We start from the raw sequence: 16,656 nt of genomic DNA on the forward strand, positions 1-16,656 counted from the left end.
AGCAAGGGATCAAGCCCACCGTAAAACATCCTCTCGACTGTCAAACACCTATAATCCAATCCAGATAATTTCAGTTTCCTACAACATATTTTATTAAATCACTCACAATCATGAACATTATTACTTGAGAAGTATTGAACGCATCCGAACAATCAACATGTGATTCATTCACATCACATTCTTCTTCATTTTGATAATTCATATCCACTTCTTCAGACATTATGCTTTCATACATCCACTGATCTTCGTCCATCTTAATAATAAATCAAAAATTTTAACACAGGCATATAACACCTAACCGAACTATACATAACATACAAAATTATACATAATAACTCATCATTAGTAAAAAGCCAAAACCCTATATCATCCTACACGTATAAACAATTCAAATAAAAAATGACAATACAAACAAAGTAATAATTAAAAAACAAAATTAAACTTAAATAAAGGTTAAAATTTCAAAAAATATAGCCTCTTACGGATCAAGTTGATCTGTAACAATCAACTTGATTCGCAGCTTTAAAATCAACATGCGGATCAAGTTGAACTGTAAAAGATTTACGGATCAACTTGATCCACACGATCTATGGTACACCAGAACGCCCACCCAACACAACTGCGTACCTCGTATGCCGCTGTCGACCACCGCAACACTGAACACCGGTACCTTCACCTTCATTGAACCTGACCGTTGCTAAGGAACCGAAGAAAATATGACACCAAAGAGAGAAAAGCAAGAAGAAGCGGGCGCAAAAATGGCTGGTGTGGTTTTGGAAAAAGAAAACAACGTTTAAAAGGAGAAAAAAGGTAGGAGCACTCATCATTTTTTAAGAATGTTGGGTGCACAAGCAATAATGCTAAATGCATCTAGCAACTCCCCTCATTTAGTCAAATTTCAATCACCATCTCGAGGTTTTCAAAGGTGTTAGTATTATGTTACTACAAACTAATTTCTTTATGTGAGAGTGACAAAAATACATATTATTAACCATGTAATCTTATCATGAACAATTGAAATTAATTAAAACAAAACACCGAGTGATATTATTTTTAACTTGTTGAATTATTTAAGTAATGATATCATTTGGAGTAAGATATCATATCAGAAATGATAATTTTAGGAACCAAAATTTATTTTTTATATAATTTTTTCACATTTTTCCATGATGCTGTATATTCTTTTTAATTATTTTAAACACCTTAACCATTTTTTTAACTAATAGTTCTAAAAATATTTTTTAAATCAATTTCATAACCTATCTTATTTTTTTATATTTCGTATCTCTATTTTAATTTAATGTATTGAGACAACAAATTAAATCTCAAGAAACAATAAATAAAAAAAAAACTTGCAAGAGTCACCAAAATAATGTATTTAAAAGGCTAGAGCTAGTCCTGTTTATAATTGATGGCTCTTGAAAGGAATTAGACTCTCCCACGATTGCTAGCTTGGAGGATATTCTTAAATTAGTACAACCAATAAATTATAATTGATGCTCTTGCGGATATTTATGGAGTTGCTATATGAAGAACAATTGTCGTTAAAAGTATAGTTGCTGCTGCGGCAGATAATTATGTTTAACCATTAAAATATTTATAGTATCTAATATTTAGAATAAAATTAATCACGGTTTCAGAAAAGAAAAAAAAAATGAAGGAGAAAGGGTCTGGCTAATTGTTGCCACAAAATTGGAGGGTGAAGAGAGTATAAGGGAGCATCGTACACGTTGACGGTGGCATGCATGCAATTGTGAAGGGACTCATCCTCTCGCCCTCTACAAAACAAAACCAACCTTCGCCAACCTTAATTTGTATCCCTTCACACAAACACAACCTCTCTCCCTCTCGATTTTAACAACCAACTGCCAAATAATTAATAATACAATAACCTAAATAAACCGAACTCTGGTTAATCATTGTGACACGTTATTTTAATTTTTGGTAGAAAGTAAACAACAAAAAATTAAATTTGATTGTTGCTTATTAAAGAGAGGGGGAGGGAGACAAGATACACCAAAGTCGTCGCTCATGGAAGACTTACTCGGCCTTTTAAGGATTCACATCAAGCGCGGTGTCAACCTCGCCGTTCGTGATGTCAATACTAGCGATCCATACGTCGTCGTTAAGATGGGCAAGCAGGTAACTAATACTATTTAACTTCTTTTCATTCGTTTTTTATTTTATTTTATTTTAAAGTTGCATATATGCATGCATCGATCTCGCAATCTTACATTAGTTATATATGTTCGATCGTGACTTGTTTTTCAGAAGCTGAAGACTCGTGTGATTAAAAAGGATGTTAATCCTGAGTGGAAGGAAGATCTTACGCTTTCTGTTACAGATCCAATTCATCCATTTATACTGGTAATTAAGGCATTTATAATTAGACTCGTGTATTTTTTTTATGCGAGTTGGTTTAGTTATAATAGGATTTAAAACACACTAATCCAATTGATATACTATATATTTGTTACTTTAATTATGTTTTATATATCTCCTTCATCATAGGTTGAGTGATTAATTAAACAAATGTTAATTGCAGACAGTGTATGACTATGACACTTTCAGCAAGGATGACAAAATGGGAGATGCAGAATGTGACATCTCAGCATACATAGAAGCCTTAAAGATGAACTTAGAAGACCTCCCCAGTGGTACTATAATCACAAGAATACAACCAAGCAGGCAAAACTGTCTGGCGGAGGAAAGTTGCATCACTTATAGCAATGGCAAAGTTATCCAAGATCTTGTCCTTAGATTGCGACACGTGGAAAGCGGTGAAGTGGAAATCCAATTGCAATGGATTAATCTTCCTGGCTCCAAGGGTTTATGATTTCTTTATCATATGCATGCATTCAACTTTCAAGCAGGGGTGGGTTTTATATATCAAGTACGCGTAACAAATATTACCGACTCTACGTGTCTACCTATATTTATTTTATTTATTTATTTGCAGTTCATTAGTTGGCTTCAATTGTTTGTTCTGTTGATCGAGCTAGCCTGTCAGCAGGCAAATGTATCGTGTTGTTGACTGATGCAAGAGAAGCTTTTTCTGTTATTTCTTGCATATTTTTTCAAGTTCAAAAAGTCATATTTAATCATCAAAATCACTTGATGCTTTGCAACACGTAAGATATATTTGTTACTACTGATTGTTAGTTTATATGTTAATTACCGCAACCAACTTGACTCGACACACACGGTGGATTAAGCACATGTCGAATATTATTTGAATAATAATCCTAATTTTAAAAAACATATATAATATTTAAATTTATGTGTCAAAAATATTCTAAATTATATATAATTATAATATTTTTTAGTGAAACTATATGATTGTAATATAATTATATATATAATATGTATGGATTGCAATTTGAGAATTTAAATTTGGATAAAATTCATTTTGCAGACTCAGTTTGCAAAATCAACTCTCCTCTTGCTTCCATTTCAAATTGAATTACAAAGTTAAATTACAATAAAACTTAGTTTAAGACCAGGCTTAAGTGAAAATCAAACAAGATGCTTTTTCAGTTTTACTTTTAGACCTCTAAATTAAAAATCAAACATACACTTAATCTAATGAGAAAGTAATGTTGCCCATTAGATTTATTAATTTTTTAAATCAATGACTAAGATTTTTCCATCTTTTTATTTTTTTTCTCTTTTCCGTATTTACCCCTCTGTCCATCTTCCTGTTAGTCGATACTCACCGTTGTTTTATCAGACTCAACAACCGCATAGTACCTTCCAATTTTCCCAAATTCAACATCATCTGTAAAATAAAGACCGTAACTAGGAAGTCAAACATTTCTATGTAATTCCAACCAGATTAATTAATTGTATAATATATTATCTAGATACTCGGCTTTAAATCAAATGTCACAAAAAAGACGTATTTTAGATATTTGTTTTTGAATCTATGAGATTTTGCTTTCCATCCAAAACCCATGTGTACGTTGTACCCTTGGTGGAATCATAAGAAGCAGTGAACAAAGATTCTTCGAAACTGTGGCTGTTATAGGTAACTTATCCTATTCATGGAAGCACGTATGCGAGACTCCCGGTTGCCTTATGCTGCAAACGGAGATGGTGGTGACTCGGACGTGCAAATATGGTTGTGGAATGGGCGAAATAAGACCGCGCATAATCATTGGCGAATCCAAGACCTTCAATTAGTGAATATAAATTAAAAAAAATAAGATCAATTGGTTCAATTATATAAATATAAATGAAATAAAATATAAAAATATAAGATTTTATTTACAAACTTAAGTACGCTGGACTGGCTGTAGGTCTGCCACTGTGCATGGCAGTGATGAATCGCCGGTGATAGGGGTTATAGTGCGGCGGAAGGGATTTAAGGTGCGGGACAAGGATTTTCATACCCTCTCTGTTTGCTTTCTATTACGGCTTTTGAATTTTATTGTAACAACCATGGTTGTTTCGGTGAGGAAGAGAGAGAGAGAGAGTACGCAGGGAAAGAATGGAGGTTGAGAAAGGAAAAAGTCGAAGCAAGATGGAGATGGAGGAAGTACTGTTGTCGCTCATAGTGGTTGGTGGATAGTGGAGGGACAAATTTGGAAATTCAAAAGAAAAGAAAAACAAAATTAGAAAAACAAAAAAATCTTAACGGTTGATTTAGAAATTTAAAAGATCCAACGGACAGTAGTATTTTCTCATGGTGGGAGACCTATTCATGTCTCCCACGCTAGCCTTCTCCTTGATTCCTATTAATAATCTATTGTTAATAAAATTATCTGTGAATTTTAGTACGGTTTGTGGGATCGTTTAATTGTTGGGATGAGACAACTTTTTAGGAGCATTTCTTAAACTCTTCCAAGATCAAAGAGACGTGTGATCTCGTTGAGATGGACTTATCAAGCATCCCTTACGAAATCCTAAGCAAAGTCAATATTGGATAATGTGTTTGAAATTTGATGTGAATCCACACAAATATGCTTCATTGCCCAACAAAGCAACTTGTTTATCTTCTTCCATACCAATGAAATTGTACAACTTTGATTGATTGTGTCAAAGTAGCTTTATGTTTCGCTTTTTATCTTAAATGCTTTTCTTTCTCATGAACACAAAATTGTTTTCCCTATCACAAATGAAAAGCCACGGGAATAGCATGTTGAGGTTCCCTACGCTAGCCTGCGTCCAGGTTTATTTCCAGAACTTTTGCAACCAAGTAATTAAATTATCTTTTTCTATAACGACTAAGTAATTATATTGTCTTTTTCTATAACGAAATCTGGGAGAACTATTCTGTCAAAAACAAAAGTCTGGGTGAACAATTGAACCAAGCAAACAGTGGGATCAATTCTCATTATTAAGATAAATGGAATTTTGTCATGCTTTCACTTATTTAGTTAGATTTGACTCGTCTAAGATAGAAAAAAGAAAGTATATTAAGAGTAAAATACAGCATTATAAATATGGTAAATTTCATAATTTATTGTGTATTCATTGTTGGAGTTCGTTCCTCTTTGCTTTCTAATATATCATAATATTTTCATACCCGAAATATATACATATTTCTTTATCAATCTTCATTTAGTCAGATACATTGAAATGCCCTAATTAACCGTTGTAATACTTCACGTTTAAAATTACAATATGAAAATATCTAACTCATTTAGTTGAACAAGATTATTAGAAACCCTTACCACTTGTCTTTAATTTTTATAGATATATAAAAAAATCTCAATATCATATTAAAATGTACGAAAACGAAAAATCCCCCAAAATTGCAATTAGATTGTAAGACACTTTAGTATATAAAGCTATTTTGATTAGCTTGTAGGTTAGTTTGACCAAGGATCCATTCCGTCGGATTTGGTTAATTGCAAATTTACAATCCATGATTCAAATATTTACATATATATATATATATAGGTGCAGTATTATTAATATTTTTTGCATTAATTTTAAATTTTAGTTTTAACCATGAAGCTTTTTTAAAAATAAACTATTAATTTTGATTAAAATTAACAATAAAACACATACAATATTATACTTAAAATGATCTATTATAAAAACGATCAAACCTAGTAATGAAAATCAACCTGATATCTCATGTTGCATCGGAGGCTAGATCGATATTCCTAGTTCCTAATTGAAATTATTGATTAACGGTAGTGTACTACCCACCCATTTTTGGTTAGCAATTTAGTATGTATTCCATTGAAGGGCGCGAAATTTTGGGAGAAAAATATTTACTAGTACTACTTTTTTATGAGGCCAAGAGATACATATTCATTGAAGGAATCGAGTGAGAGTTAGTAGCTAAGAGGCAAATAAGACAAAAGGAGTTTAGAGAGAACAAATAAAATGCATGCATTCCTTTTATGCTCTTAGGAAACATAAAAACCCGTGGCATTGCGTGCAGCTAAGCGTGGTGTTTGGGGTTTTGAATATCTAATCTAAGAATTTGTATTGTATGACTGACACGCCTATCAGTATTCAGTATTGTTCTCGTCCCGGCCGGGGCCCCCTCTTTTTCTTTACTTTTATTCTCTCCTCTGCTCACCTCAATGCCTTCCATCATTAACTTCCACGCATGCTTGAGTTATCACTTCTAGGAGAGGGATTACTATTTTTTATGTTTTGCTAATGAATATTTTAAAAATTACAATACTCTTGTTAAAATTTTAAAATAGATAGTATTAATACAAATTAAACCACTTACCAATATTGTAAAGCCCTTAAAGTTTTTATTTTTAACAAGATTTGTTTTAAGGTAATAGTTAGAAAATTTCATATCTTATTGCATGTGGAAAAGCGGTTGTTCTATATTCATTTAGTTAAACAAAAAAAGTCTTCTCTGTTTTCATCATGCACATTCTCAGAGTTGTTGTGTTAGACTTCTAGTCGTAGTTGCTAATAGGAGTGCCCTAATCTAGAAGTGTGCTTAATGGAACTTTTAAACGGACTATTAAAAAGTTATTTAATTTCATAATATATACTAAAAAAAATTCATGATGGCTTAGGAGCCTAAGCCTAACAAAGCAACTTTTATTTTTATTTTTATTTAAGGGCCTTGCCAGTTGCCACGACCGAGAGCCATTAAAGCTTTTGGTTGCTTTGTTTAAGCAGTTTTGAAGAAAAGCAGGATAAAGCTTGCATGCTTTTTCAGTAACATTCTCTTTTCACTGCTGGTGCTGCTTTTTATACTATGAATTTATGATTTTTTTATTTATCATTTTTCTTAAAAAAAGTTCAAATTCTCAAAAGATTTTTCGGCAATATAATTAGAGTAAGTAGTCTTTTCTAATATTACACCATTGCAGTAATAGCCTTATAACAAACTCATGTTTACTTAAAATTAAATTTGTAAAATCACATTCATTTAAAAATAATTTTATAAATGCATATTTAAACAGGCACAAAGCCTTTTTTGGCCATTAGTGCTTATTTGAAAATCTCATACAAATGAGAGTATCGTTATTTTCTCCTATATATTTTCTAACAAATCTTTTTATTTATAATTATTAATTATTAATAAACACAATCACCTCATTTGGTGTATTCATTTTCTATTCCTAAATTATCCGTTAATATATATAATTATTTTTATTTTTTCTTGAATCTTTGAAATATAACTATTGTCACTACCTTTTTCAACTGTTTTTTTTTCTTTTTTTACTTTTTATTTTAAAAAATATAATATAAACTAATTTTATATTATTATTAATCATAAATTATCATATATGATAAGTTTATTGATTTAAAAAAAAATAACTTAAAAATTATATCTGTAATGATTCGTGATTAAATTCTAGTATAATTTTATATTATTGTGAATGTATTATCATTAAATTCAAAGATTATTTAATAGTATTTATCATATAAAATAAGAAAGAGAATTAAGGATAGGTAGTAGGAAGAGAAATAAAAATAAAATAAAGAGCATGGTTTATATTTTTTTTTGTGTAATAAAGAGATATGTGGAATTTTTTTATTTAGTATCCAACTAATTCTTTCTCTCCTATTGAATTGATTCATTTTTAGGTAAAATAATATTTTTAATTATAATTTTATACTCAAATCAAGAATCGAATCCAAAGTTTAGTTAAAGAATCTAAGTACTAGATCATGTCAATAACTTTTTGTGAATAAGTTTATAATTAGAACAAGAGCATGTGTTGGGGCACCATTGAGGACTCCCGAAACTCAATTTGGTCACAGCACCCCAGTACATCTTTTCCATTTAGATGCATTGGAATTCATACGAATAAAAAATTAACGGGAAAACATGCAATAATACTTTCTAGAGTATTACAGCACAGACGTTCAATATCTCAAACGTACGTGGGTTTGAGAGGCTTGGATCCATTGTAACCGAAACATGCAATACTTTCTTTTCCTCCGATATATGTGATACAAGCACACACTAATGTTGAATTGAAATTAGATACACATAATTGTTATCCCCTCAAAGAAAAAGAAAAATTGAACTTAACCAGGATGTGTTTGTGCATAAAATACGCACATCCTCCAACTTAACAACGTTTACAAGAGAAAATAATACAAAAGCTGCAACTGATTGCTTCTTTTGACGCAGATCTGTTGGTTCAATTGCAGAATCAAACGTGCACTTAGTACTTAAAGTTAATATTTTTTTCTCCAAGAAACATGGAATATGAATTTGCTTTTCATTTCACAGCATCAGTCTGATGGAGTGGCCTGTAATCCCACCTAACGAAGTGAACCCAAAGCTATTGGCAGTGGCATGCAAGCCCTATTAGATACTACGGCTGGGAAGGGACAATTTAGGGCCATGTGATGGTTTCTACCCTCTTCACCTTATGCATTTGTCCTTGAGTGTTACTAGTATATATCCTAGTGCGTGGAGTCTCCGATCCCCTCTCAATTGATCTAAGATTATTTTGTCCATATCGAATATTTTCAAGTGGTATTTTTCAATCCATTTGAAAAAGTGGTGTTTTCAATATTCTCCGTCCTATCTTTGTATATCTGCAATTTGCTACGTAAAATGTATTTTGTTCAATTACTAAAAGATTGATTGTTTTAAAGTTAGGTGGGAAGTTGTATATCTAAATTAACTTCAATCATAAATTTAAATCAAAACCTAGATTTTTAGTTTTTTTTTTTATAAAAAAAAGTGAACCATTATCTCTCTTCCCTCATCTCTTCTTTCACCATTAAGGGTGGGAATAAGTCATGTTAGGTCAGGCTTTAAAAAGCATGAATCTAACTTACGATAAATTTTTGAGGTTTGAGTCTGGCCTATAGTCTATCAAAGACTTTTATTTTGACTCGGTCTGACCTCTTTAAAAGTCTAGCTTAACCTAATAGGAACATAATAGGAAAGTTAATGAAAAAAAAAGGAAACGTTGGCAAGAATAGGAAAGGAAAGAGACACATGACTCACACCTAAATTGTAATTAAAGTTGAGTTGATTATAGGAATGAAAGTTATGGAACAGTAATCTGTAATCAATGTCTACTAGTATAAAAAAAATTAATTGTACCAAAAAAATAATATAAGTATATATATATATATATATATATATAGGCCGGCCTATCAGACTTATAAGGCTTTTTAACAAACCTAAGTCTGGTTTATTTAATTTAATAAACTTTTAAAAAAGTCTGAGTCTAACTTTTTAATTAAATAGATCAGTTCAGACCAGTCTTTATGTAGGTCAGGTCGTAGGCCCCTGTAGACCGACCTGACCTATTTCCACCCCTATTCACCATTAAGCTGATCTCGTGAACTAAGTATGCTGCTATCTATTGACCAAAATATTTGTATAGTATTCGTGTAAAAATAACTTATAATGCTTATTGAGGATAGCTATTTTTTGAAGAGAAAAGAAGAGAATATGATTTAGGCAGAGGCATGGGCTGTTCAAGAGAGGAGGAAACAGTGGATCCAAAGAGAAAGGGCTAAAAAAGGGGGCAAGAGGCAGATGCTGTTTGCAAAGCTTAAACTTAAAGAGTTAGTATCTCCAAAAACAAGTACTTGGAGACACGCCCACTTCAACCCAAATTGCTTTTTCTATGCCTTTTAGGCTTTTGTGACAGAAGACTCAAGTCCCATAGATCAAGGCTCAGGCTCACCCCCCAACCCAACCAACCAAGCATCAAATACCACCACCCCCCACTCATCTCCAAACCCCAAATCCAAACACAGTTCAAAACAAAAAGGAAAAAAACAAACAAAAAAAAAAGGAAAAGGAAAAGAAAATAACAATAATAATAATAATATCCCCCTCTCTGGCTGCGTTGGGGACTGAACTGCAAGTGCAAGCTCGGTCGCACCTCTCAAAGCTGAAAAAATATTTGCTGTATTTTTCTTTCTTATTACTACGACCCACTATCTCAAAAACCAAAACACATGCTTTCCCTCATCATCACCTTTACATCTCTCACTCTTGCTCATTCCTTGTCCGTACTCACAAAGCACTTGAAGTGAAAGAAGCAGAAAAATGATAACGTTAACCGACTTTTACCATGTGATGACCGCAATGGTGCCACTGTACGTGGCCATGATACTCGCCTACGGCTCCGTGAAATGGTGGAAAATCTTCTCCCCGGACCAATGCTCTGGCATCAACCGGTTCGTTGCTCTGTTTGCGGTCCCTCTGCTCTCGTTCCACTTCATAGCCTCCAACAACCCCTACGAAATGAACTTCCGGTTCATCGCCGCCGACACGCTCCAGAAGATGATCGTGTTGGTTGTCCTGGGCATCTGGGCGAACGTGAGCAAGAGAGGGTGCTTGGAGTGGACCATAACGCTGTTCTCCATCTCCACCCTCCCAAACACGCTTGTGATGGGAATCCCCTTGCTCAAAGGCATGTACGGCGAGTTCTCGGGGAGTCTGATGGTCCAAATTGTGGTCCTCCAGTGCATCATCTGGTACACCTTGATGCTCTTCATGTTCGAGTACAGAGGCGCCAGATTGTTGATCTCTGAGCAGTTCCCAGACACTGCCGGTACCATTGTCTCCATCCATGTCGACTCTGATGTCATGTCTCTTGACGGACGACAGCACCCTCTGGAAACCGATGCCCAAATCAAAGAGGACGGCAAGCTCCACGTCACTGTCAGAAAATCCAACGCTTCCAGATCCGACATCTTTTCTAGAAGGTCCCAGGGCTTCTCTTCCACCACCCCTCGCCCTTCCAATCTCACCAATGCTGAGATTTACTCTCTTCAGTCCTCTCGAAACCCTACTCCACGTGGCTCCAGTTTCAACCACACCGATTTCTACTCCATGATGGCTGCTGGTCGTAATTCTAACTTTGGTGCCAACGATGTTTATGGCCTTTCTGCTTCCAGAGGACCAACTCCCAGACCTTCCAATTACGACGAGGATGCTTCTAATAATAACAATGGGAAGCCGAGGTACCACTACCCTGCTGCTGGAACAGGAACAGGAACAGGAACAGGAACGGGAACGGGAACAGGGCACTACCCTGCTCCTAACCCTGGCATGTTCTCTCCCACTGCTTCTAAAAACGTCGCCAAGAAGCCAGACGATCCAAATAAGGACCTTCATATGTTCGTTTGGAGTTCAAGTGCTTCCCCGGTTTCGGATGTGTTTGGTGGTGGACATGAATATGATCATAAAGAACTCAAGTTAACTGTATCTCCAGGAAAAGGTCTTGTATTTTTTTTTAAAAAAATAAATAAAATTGTAATTTAATTTTGTTGATTTTATTTCTTTGTTGACTGTTTGGTGTCTGTGATGGTCAGTGGAGGGTAATATTAATAGAGACACTCAAGAGGAGTACCAGCCAGAGAAAGATGAATTTAGTTTTGGAAACAGAGGGATTGAGGATGAGCATGAAGGTGAGAAAGTTGGAAACGGAAATCCAAAAACAATGCCTCCAGCAAGTGTAATGACGAGGCTTATTTTGATCATGGTGTGGAGGAAACTTATCAGAAACCCCAACACCTACTCCAGCCTAATCGGCCTAACTTGGTCACTCATTTCATTCAGGTCTTTTCCTTCTTCTGACTTCGAGAGCTCGAGCTGGAGTATTATTATTCAACATTCTTTTCTTTTTATTTTATTGATCGTGTAGGTGGAACGTAAAAATGCCAGCCATAATTGCCAAGTCTATTTCGATATTGTCAGATGCAGGGCTTGGGATGGCCATGTTTAGTCTTGGTAAGTACTGCATAGAGTATAGACATACATCTTCCTTCTTGTCTTTGAAAATACTACATACTGCTTTAACTGGGAAACCATAAATTAATTAATTATATAAAGTGGGAAGGAATTAACTTGTTCTGACCTTTGTTTTGCTTGGAAAAGAAAAAGGAGGCGGCAGCAAATCTTTTCTGATTCCATGTTAGCTTCGGTTATTAATTTATTGTTAAATTAAATGCTTTGTTTTAATAAACAAAGTTGCGAAAAAGCAGAGTGACCAAACAAACAGAACAGTATCTCGTGTTGTGGTATTATTATTATTATTATTATTATTATTATTATTATTATTATTACCGTGATCGCTTGTGATGGTGGGGACGATGATGAAAGGTCAGGTCGGTCTTTCAGAAAAGGGTGATTGACTGACAGTGGTGGCACTGGCGGGGTAAGAATTGAGATACACAGTGGTGGGGTGAGCACGCCGCGTGCATGCTTTCTTGTTGTGTTTGCTTTGCTTCATTAGTATAATATTATTATGATTATGATGATGATGCTTTTGATGTGCATGCATGACAGGTCTGTTCATGGCTTTGCAACCGAGGATCATAGCATGTGGAAATTCCACAGCAGCTTTTTCTATGGCCGTGAGATTCCTTACAGGTCCAGCTGTCATGGCAGCTGCTTCCATTGCTGTTGGACTCAAAGGCGTTCTCTTGCACGTTGCTATTGTTCAGGTAGTATTCCTCTCCTCTCTCTTTCTTTTTCTTTTCTGCTCCCTCAAAACACTACCAATACAATATTGCTTAAGTTAATTAAAGCTCCTAATTGGTCTAATTTCCGTCTACAATGTCCATGATCTGCACCGTTGTTTCCACAGGAAAAAAAAAAAAAAGATTCAACTTCTGTGGAAATAATAACTTTAATTGGCATATAAAGATTCATTTGAGTCCATGAACAAAAATTTAATAATGAAAATATCTTTCTTGAGTTTGTGATTTAACTACAAACATTTGACCAGTTTGTTTAATTTTGCTGTTATGAAATTCGATTGCAAAAATTTACAGGCAGCTCTTCCTCAAGGAATTGTCCCATTTGTCTTTGCCAAGGAATACAATGTACATCCTGATATTCTCAGTACGGGGTAAGTATAATTATGATTATTCACTGCTTTGCTAATAAGGGACTTGGGAAAATATATAAAATGAAAAATAAATCGTTAATTACTTTTTTGAATTTTTTATATAACCAATACTATTTTAATTTAATAATTTTCATTTTTAATTTATTGACAAAGTTAAATTTTTATTTTGAACAAAATTTAGTGATTACTTTTATGCAATTAAAATTTAACCTTGATAGTTGAAGCAATTAAAGTCAATATTATATATATATATATATATATATATATATATATATATATATATATATATATATATTGATTTTAATTGAAAAATAGTATTCAAATGCTAACGGATGGCGTATCGTGAATTAAATGCAGTGTTATTTTTGGGATGTTGATTGCATTGCCCATTACGCTCGTGTACTACATCTTGCTGGGGTTATGAGTGAATGAGAAGATGGAGGATATGAAGATTACATGTGGCATGGCATGCATGCAATCTCGTTTGAGACTCCTTAGAGCACGACAACAAATGTTCAATGAAATACAAAAGCATCACCATAATTGAATAGGAGGAATCGATCAACGGATGAGTTTTCATTTTTCTTCTTCTTTTTTTTTTAATGAATTGTCCTTGCTCAGTGAAAATGTAAAATCATGTTTGTAGCTAATTTATAAAATGGCTATCTCGTTAAATTTCAAATTAAAAATTCTCCCGATACCGTATCACTCATCAAGCGAAGAAGGAATAGAGAGGCATGAAAACTTGGTTGACATTGGAAACATAATTTTTACCCAAAGTTTAGGGGTCATTCTTTCTATTATTTTTCACTTAAATGGCGAAGGTGTAATTAAAATAAAAATAGAAAATAATATTTGACAACTTTTAGCATTAAAATCAAAATAATATATATATATATATATATATATATATATATATATATATTAAAAGTATGAATTAAAAATGAAATTTAAAAACATTTTTTCAAGTTATACTTGTGCTTAGCTTTCCTATTATAATTTTTACTTTGTTCATTTTATTATTTGACAAGAAGAAAGGAAAAGGAAGTGCAAAATGAGAGGACAGGTTACTAGTCCCACCCTAATCGTTCATTTTAGCGCACCTAAACGGCTAAACCTAGTAATGAATTTAAGATTTTCTAATCACTAATCAACAAAGGTATGTATACGTGTCTAACATTGCTTTCAGTCTAGATGCATGTTGTTTTCGCCTTCAAGATTTAATTAATGATATGTTGTTTCACCTAAGTTGTGGGATTGACCATATAACAAAGAGGACAGAAGCTTTTTAAATCGTAGAGTAAGATCATTCTAAATATGAAATAAACGAGTTTGAAGCTTGAGCTATATATTTGATGTGTTTGGAAATATATGAACGTAGTGCAAAAAGGGACCCCCCATTATAGGATAGGGGTTTGATTTGATGTGGACTGCTTTGGAATATCAGGGGACAAAATTCACAATCTAAAGTTTCTTCTCCTTTTTCTCTCACTCCTTTCTTCCCATCTCTATTCTTTTAGTTATTCATACATTGCCTTTTTGTGACACCTTTCCTTTTCAGTCTTCGTTTCTGTTTGGTGCTTTGCATGACATCCTTTTGAACCCTTGCAAACCAGAATAGAAGCAAAGCATAAGATCTGCCCCCATTCGTTAATGTTTGCAAGTAACTTCTACTAATTCAGTGGCTATTAGTAAAGATGCGAGCTAGGGTGAGTGACCGAATTTAATTTCCTTTAAAAATGGGAAAGGGCAATATTATTAGAGTTATATACATACAATACCTTTTATATAATATTTTTCTATTATATATATTAAACATTTTCTCATTTTTTTCTTCTCTTTCTATAATCTTTATTATATAATCTTTTGCATCAATTTTACGTATAAATACAATTTCCCAAATTGTTATAAGCTTTGTGATGAGTTTGTTAGGACTAGAAAAACATTTTTAAGAGAAATTTATATCTAAAATGAAATTTCATTTATTTATTTAAAGTATACGTTGATGTTAACCCACAACGAATAGCTAGATATATAACTACATTTTTCTATAATATTAGGGCTACCAATTATTAAAAAATAATCACTAAGATCACATATGAATGTGGAACTCACATGACCCATAGATTATTCATGTGCAGCCCTAGTTATTTGACAAAAGAAAAAGAAACATTATGCAACCTTTTTCTCAATCACCTTTCAATTTTACGTATAAATACAATTTCTCAAATTGTTATATGCTATGCCATCAGTTTGTTAGGACTAGCTGGAAATACTTCCTTTAAAAGAAGTTGGTCTCTAAAATGAATTGGCTTTTATTTATCTTATTCATTTAAAGTCTACCGTGATGTTAACCCTCAAACTAAAGAGTAGCTAGATATATCATTGCTTGCAAATTTTAAAAATAAAAGATTATCTATTAATATTTGGGCTACCGAAGTGAGTCGTGTCCCGTACGGGAATGAATTTGACACAACTCAATTATTAAAAAAAAAAATACTAAGATGTCATATTATTGTGGACTCAAATAACTCATAGGTTATTAATGTGTAAACCTAGTTATTTGATAAAAGAAAAAGAACATTTGGCAACATTTTTCTAAATTTCCTCTACCACTAGTCTCCATCGTTGATTGCATATGAAACGATTTGATTTAATTTAAATGTAATATCAAGTACAGGTCAAACTAAACATTAGAGCCAAGCACATATGATTAAGGGGACTTTCTTCTTATCATTAATTTTAACAGTATATAATTTATATCGGAGTCGAGTTTATAGATTTTGCTTGTGGAAAAGATTATCATGCGAAAGAAATTTATAGTTAAGAAAAATATGAAATATAAGTGTTTTATACATCAAATAAAAATGAAGTCCATTGATAAAATTATTTCTCTGGTGTTTACCTTCTCGCTTGCACAATAATATAGGAAAGTAGTGTGTTAATTCATTGAAAATAATGTATTTTTTAATTTTTATTTGTTTAAAAATTTAGGGGAAATTGCAAACTATTTAAAAAATTTAATTAAAAACATAAAAGTCAAGAATCAAATGCCTAAAATAATTAAAAAGGTAAATAGATTATAAAAAGAAAATATAAATTTTTAAAAATTAAATATAATGTAATTTTTTTAATAAAAATGCTTTAATATTAGATAGTGATAAAATGTCACTGTTTATTATGCTTTATTTTTGCCAAATCAATTAAACTGGAGAACTTAATGTGCAACCATCTCAGCCCGCGGTGTATAAGAAGATGACGTCAAGATGTTTTTCTGTTACAGGGAGCAATTCAAGTGCCTACTTTATTTATTTTTTTCTTCCAATTTTTTTTACAAAGATAAAAATAATAAATTACATTAAGATCATAGAGGTATGAAATA

General features: G+C 32.9%; 2 protein-coding genes across 2 annotated transcripts; both read left to right on the forward strand.

Annotated features, from left to right (window-relative positions):
• The first annotated feature begins 1,354 nt into the window (after positions 1–1,354).
• Positions 1,355–3,153, forward strand: LOC100799469 (protein C2-DOMAIN ABA-RELATED 4). The gene is made up of 3 exons (XM_006584844.3): positions 1,355–2,142; positions 2,272–2,367; positions 2,546–3,153. The coding sequence occupies exons 1-3, from the start codon at positions 2,032–2,034 to the stop codon at positions 2,834–2,836; spliced, it is 498 nt and encodes a 165-aa protein (XP_006584907.1). The 5' UTR covers positions 1,355–2,031; the 3' UTR covers positions 2,837–3,153.
• Positions 3,154–10,371: 7,218 nt separating this feature from the next.
• Positions 10,372–13,971, forward strand: PIN1A (auxin efflux carrier component 1a). The gene is made up of 6 exons (NM_001280586.2): positions 10,372–11,639; positions 11,734–11,980; positions 12,066–12,151; positions 12,710–12,867; positions 13,198–13,274; positions 13,632–13,971. The coding sequence occupies exons 1-6, from the start codon at positions 10,463–10,465 to the stop codon at positions 13,696–13,698; spliced, it is 1,812 nt and encodes a 603-aa protein (NP_001267515.1). The 5' UTR covers positions 10,372–10,462; the 3' UTR covers positions 13,699–13,971.
• Positions 13,972–16,656: the final 2,685 nt, after the last annotated feature.

Source organism: Glycine max, chromosome 8 (assembly GCF_000004515.6).
Source record: "Glycine max cultivar Williams 82 chromosome 8, Glycine_max_v4.0, whole genome shotgun sequence".
NCBI classification, from domain to species: Eukaryota; Viridiplantae; Streptophyta; class Magnoliopsida; order Fabales; family Fabaceae; genus Glycine; species Glycine max.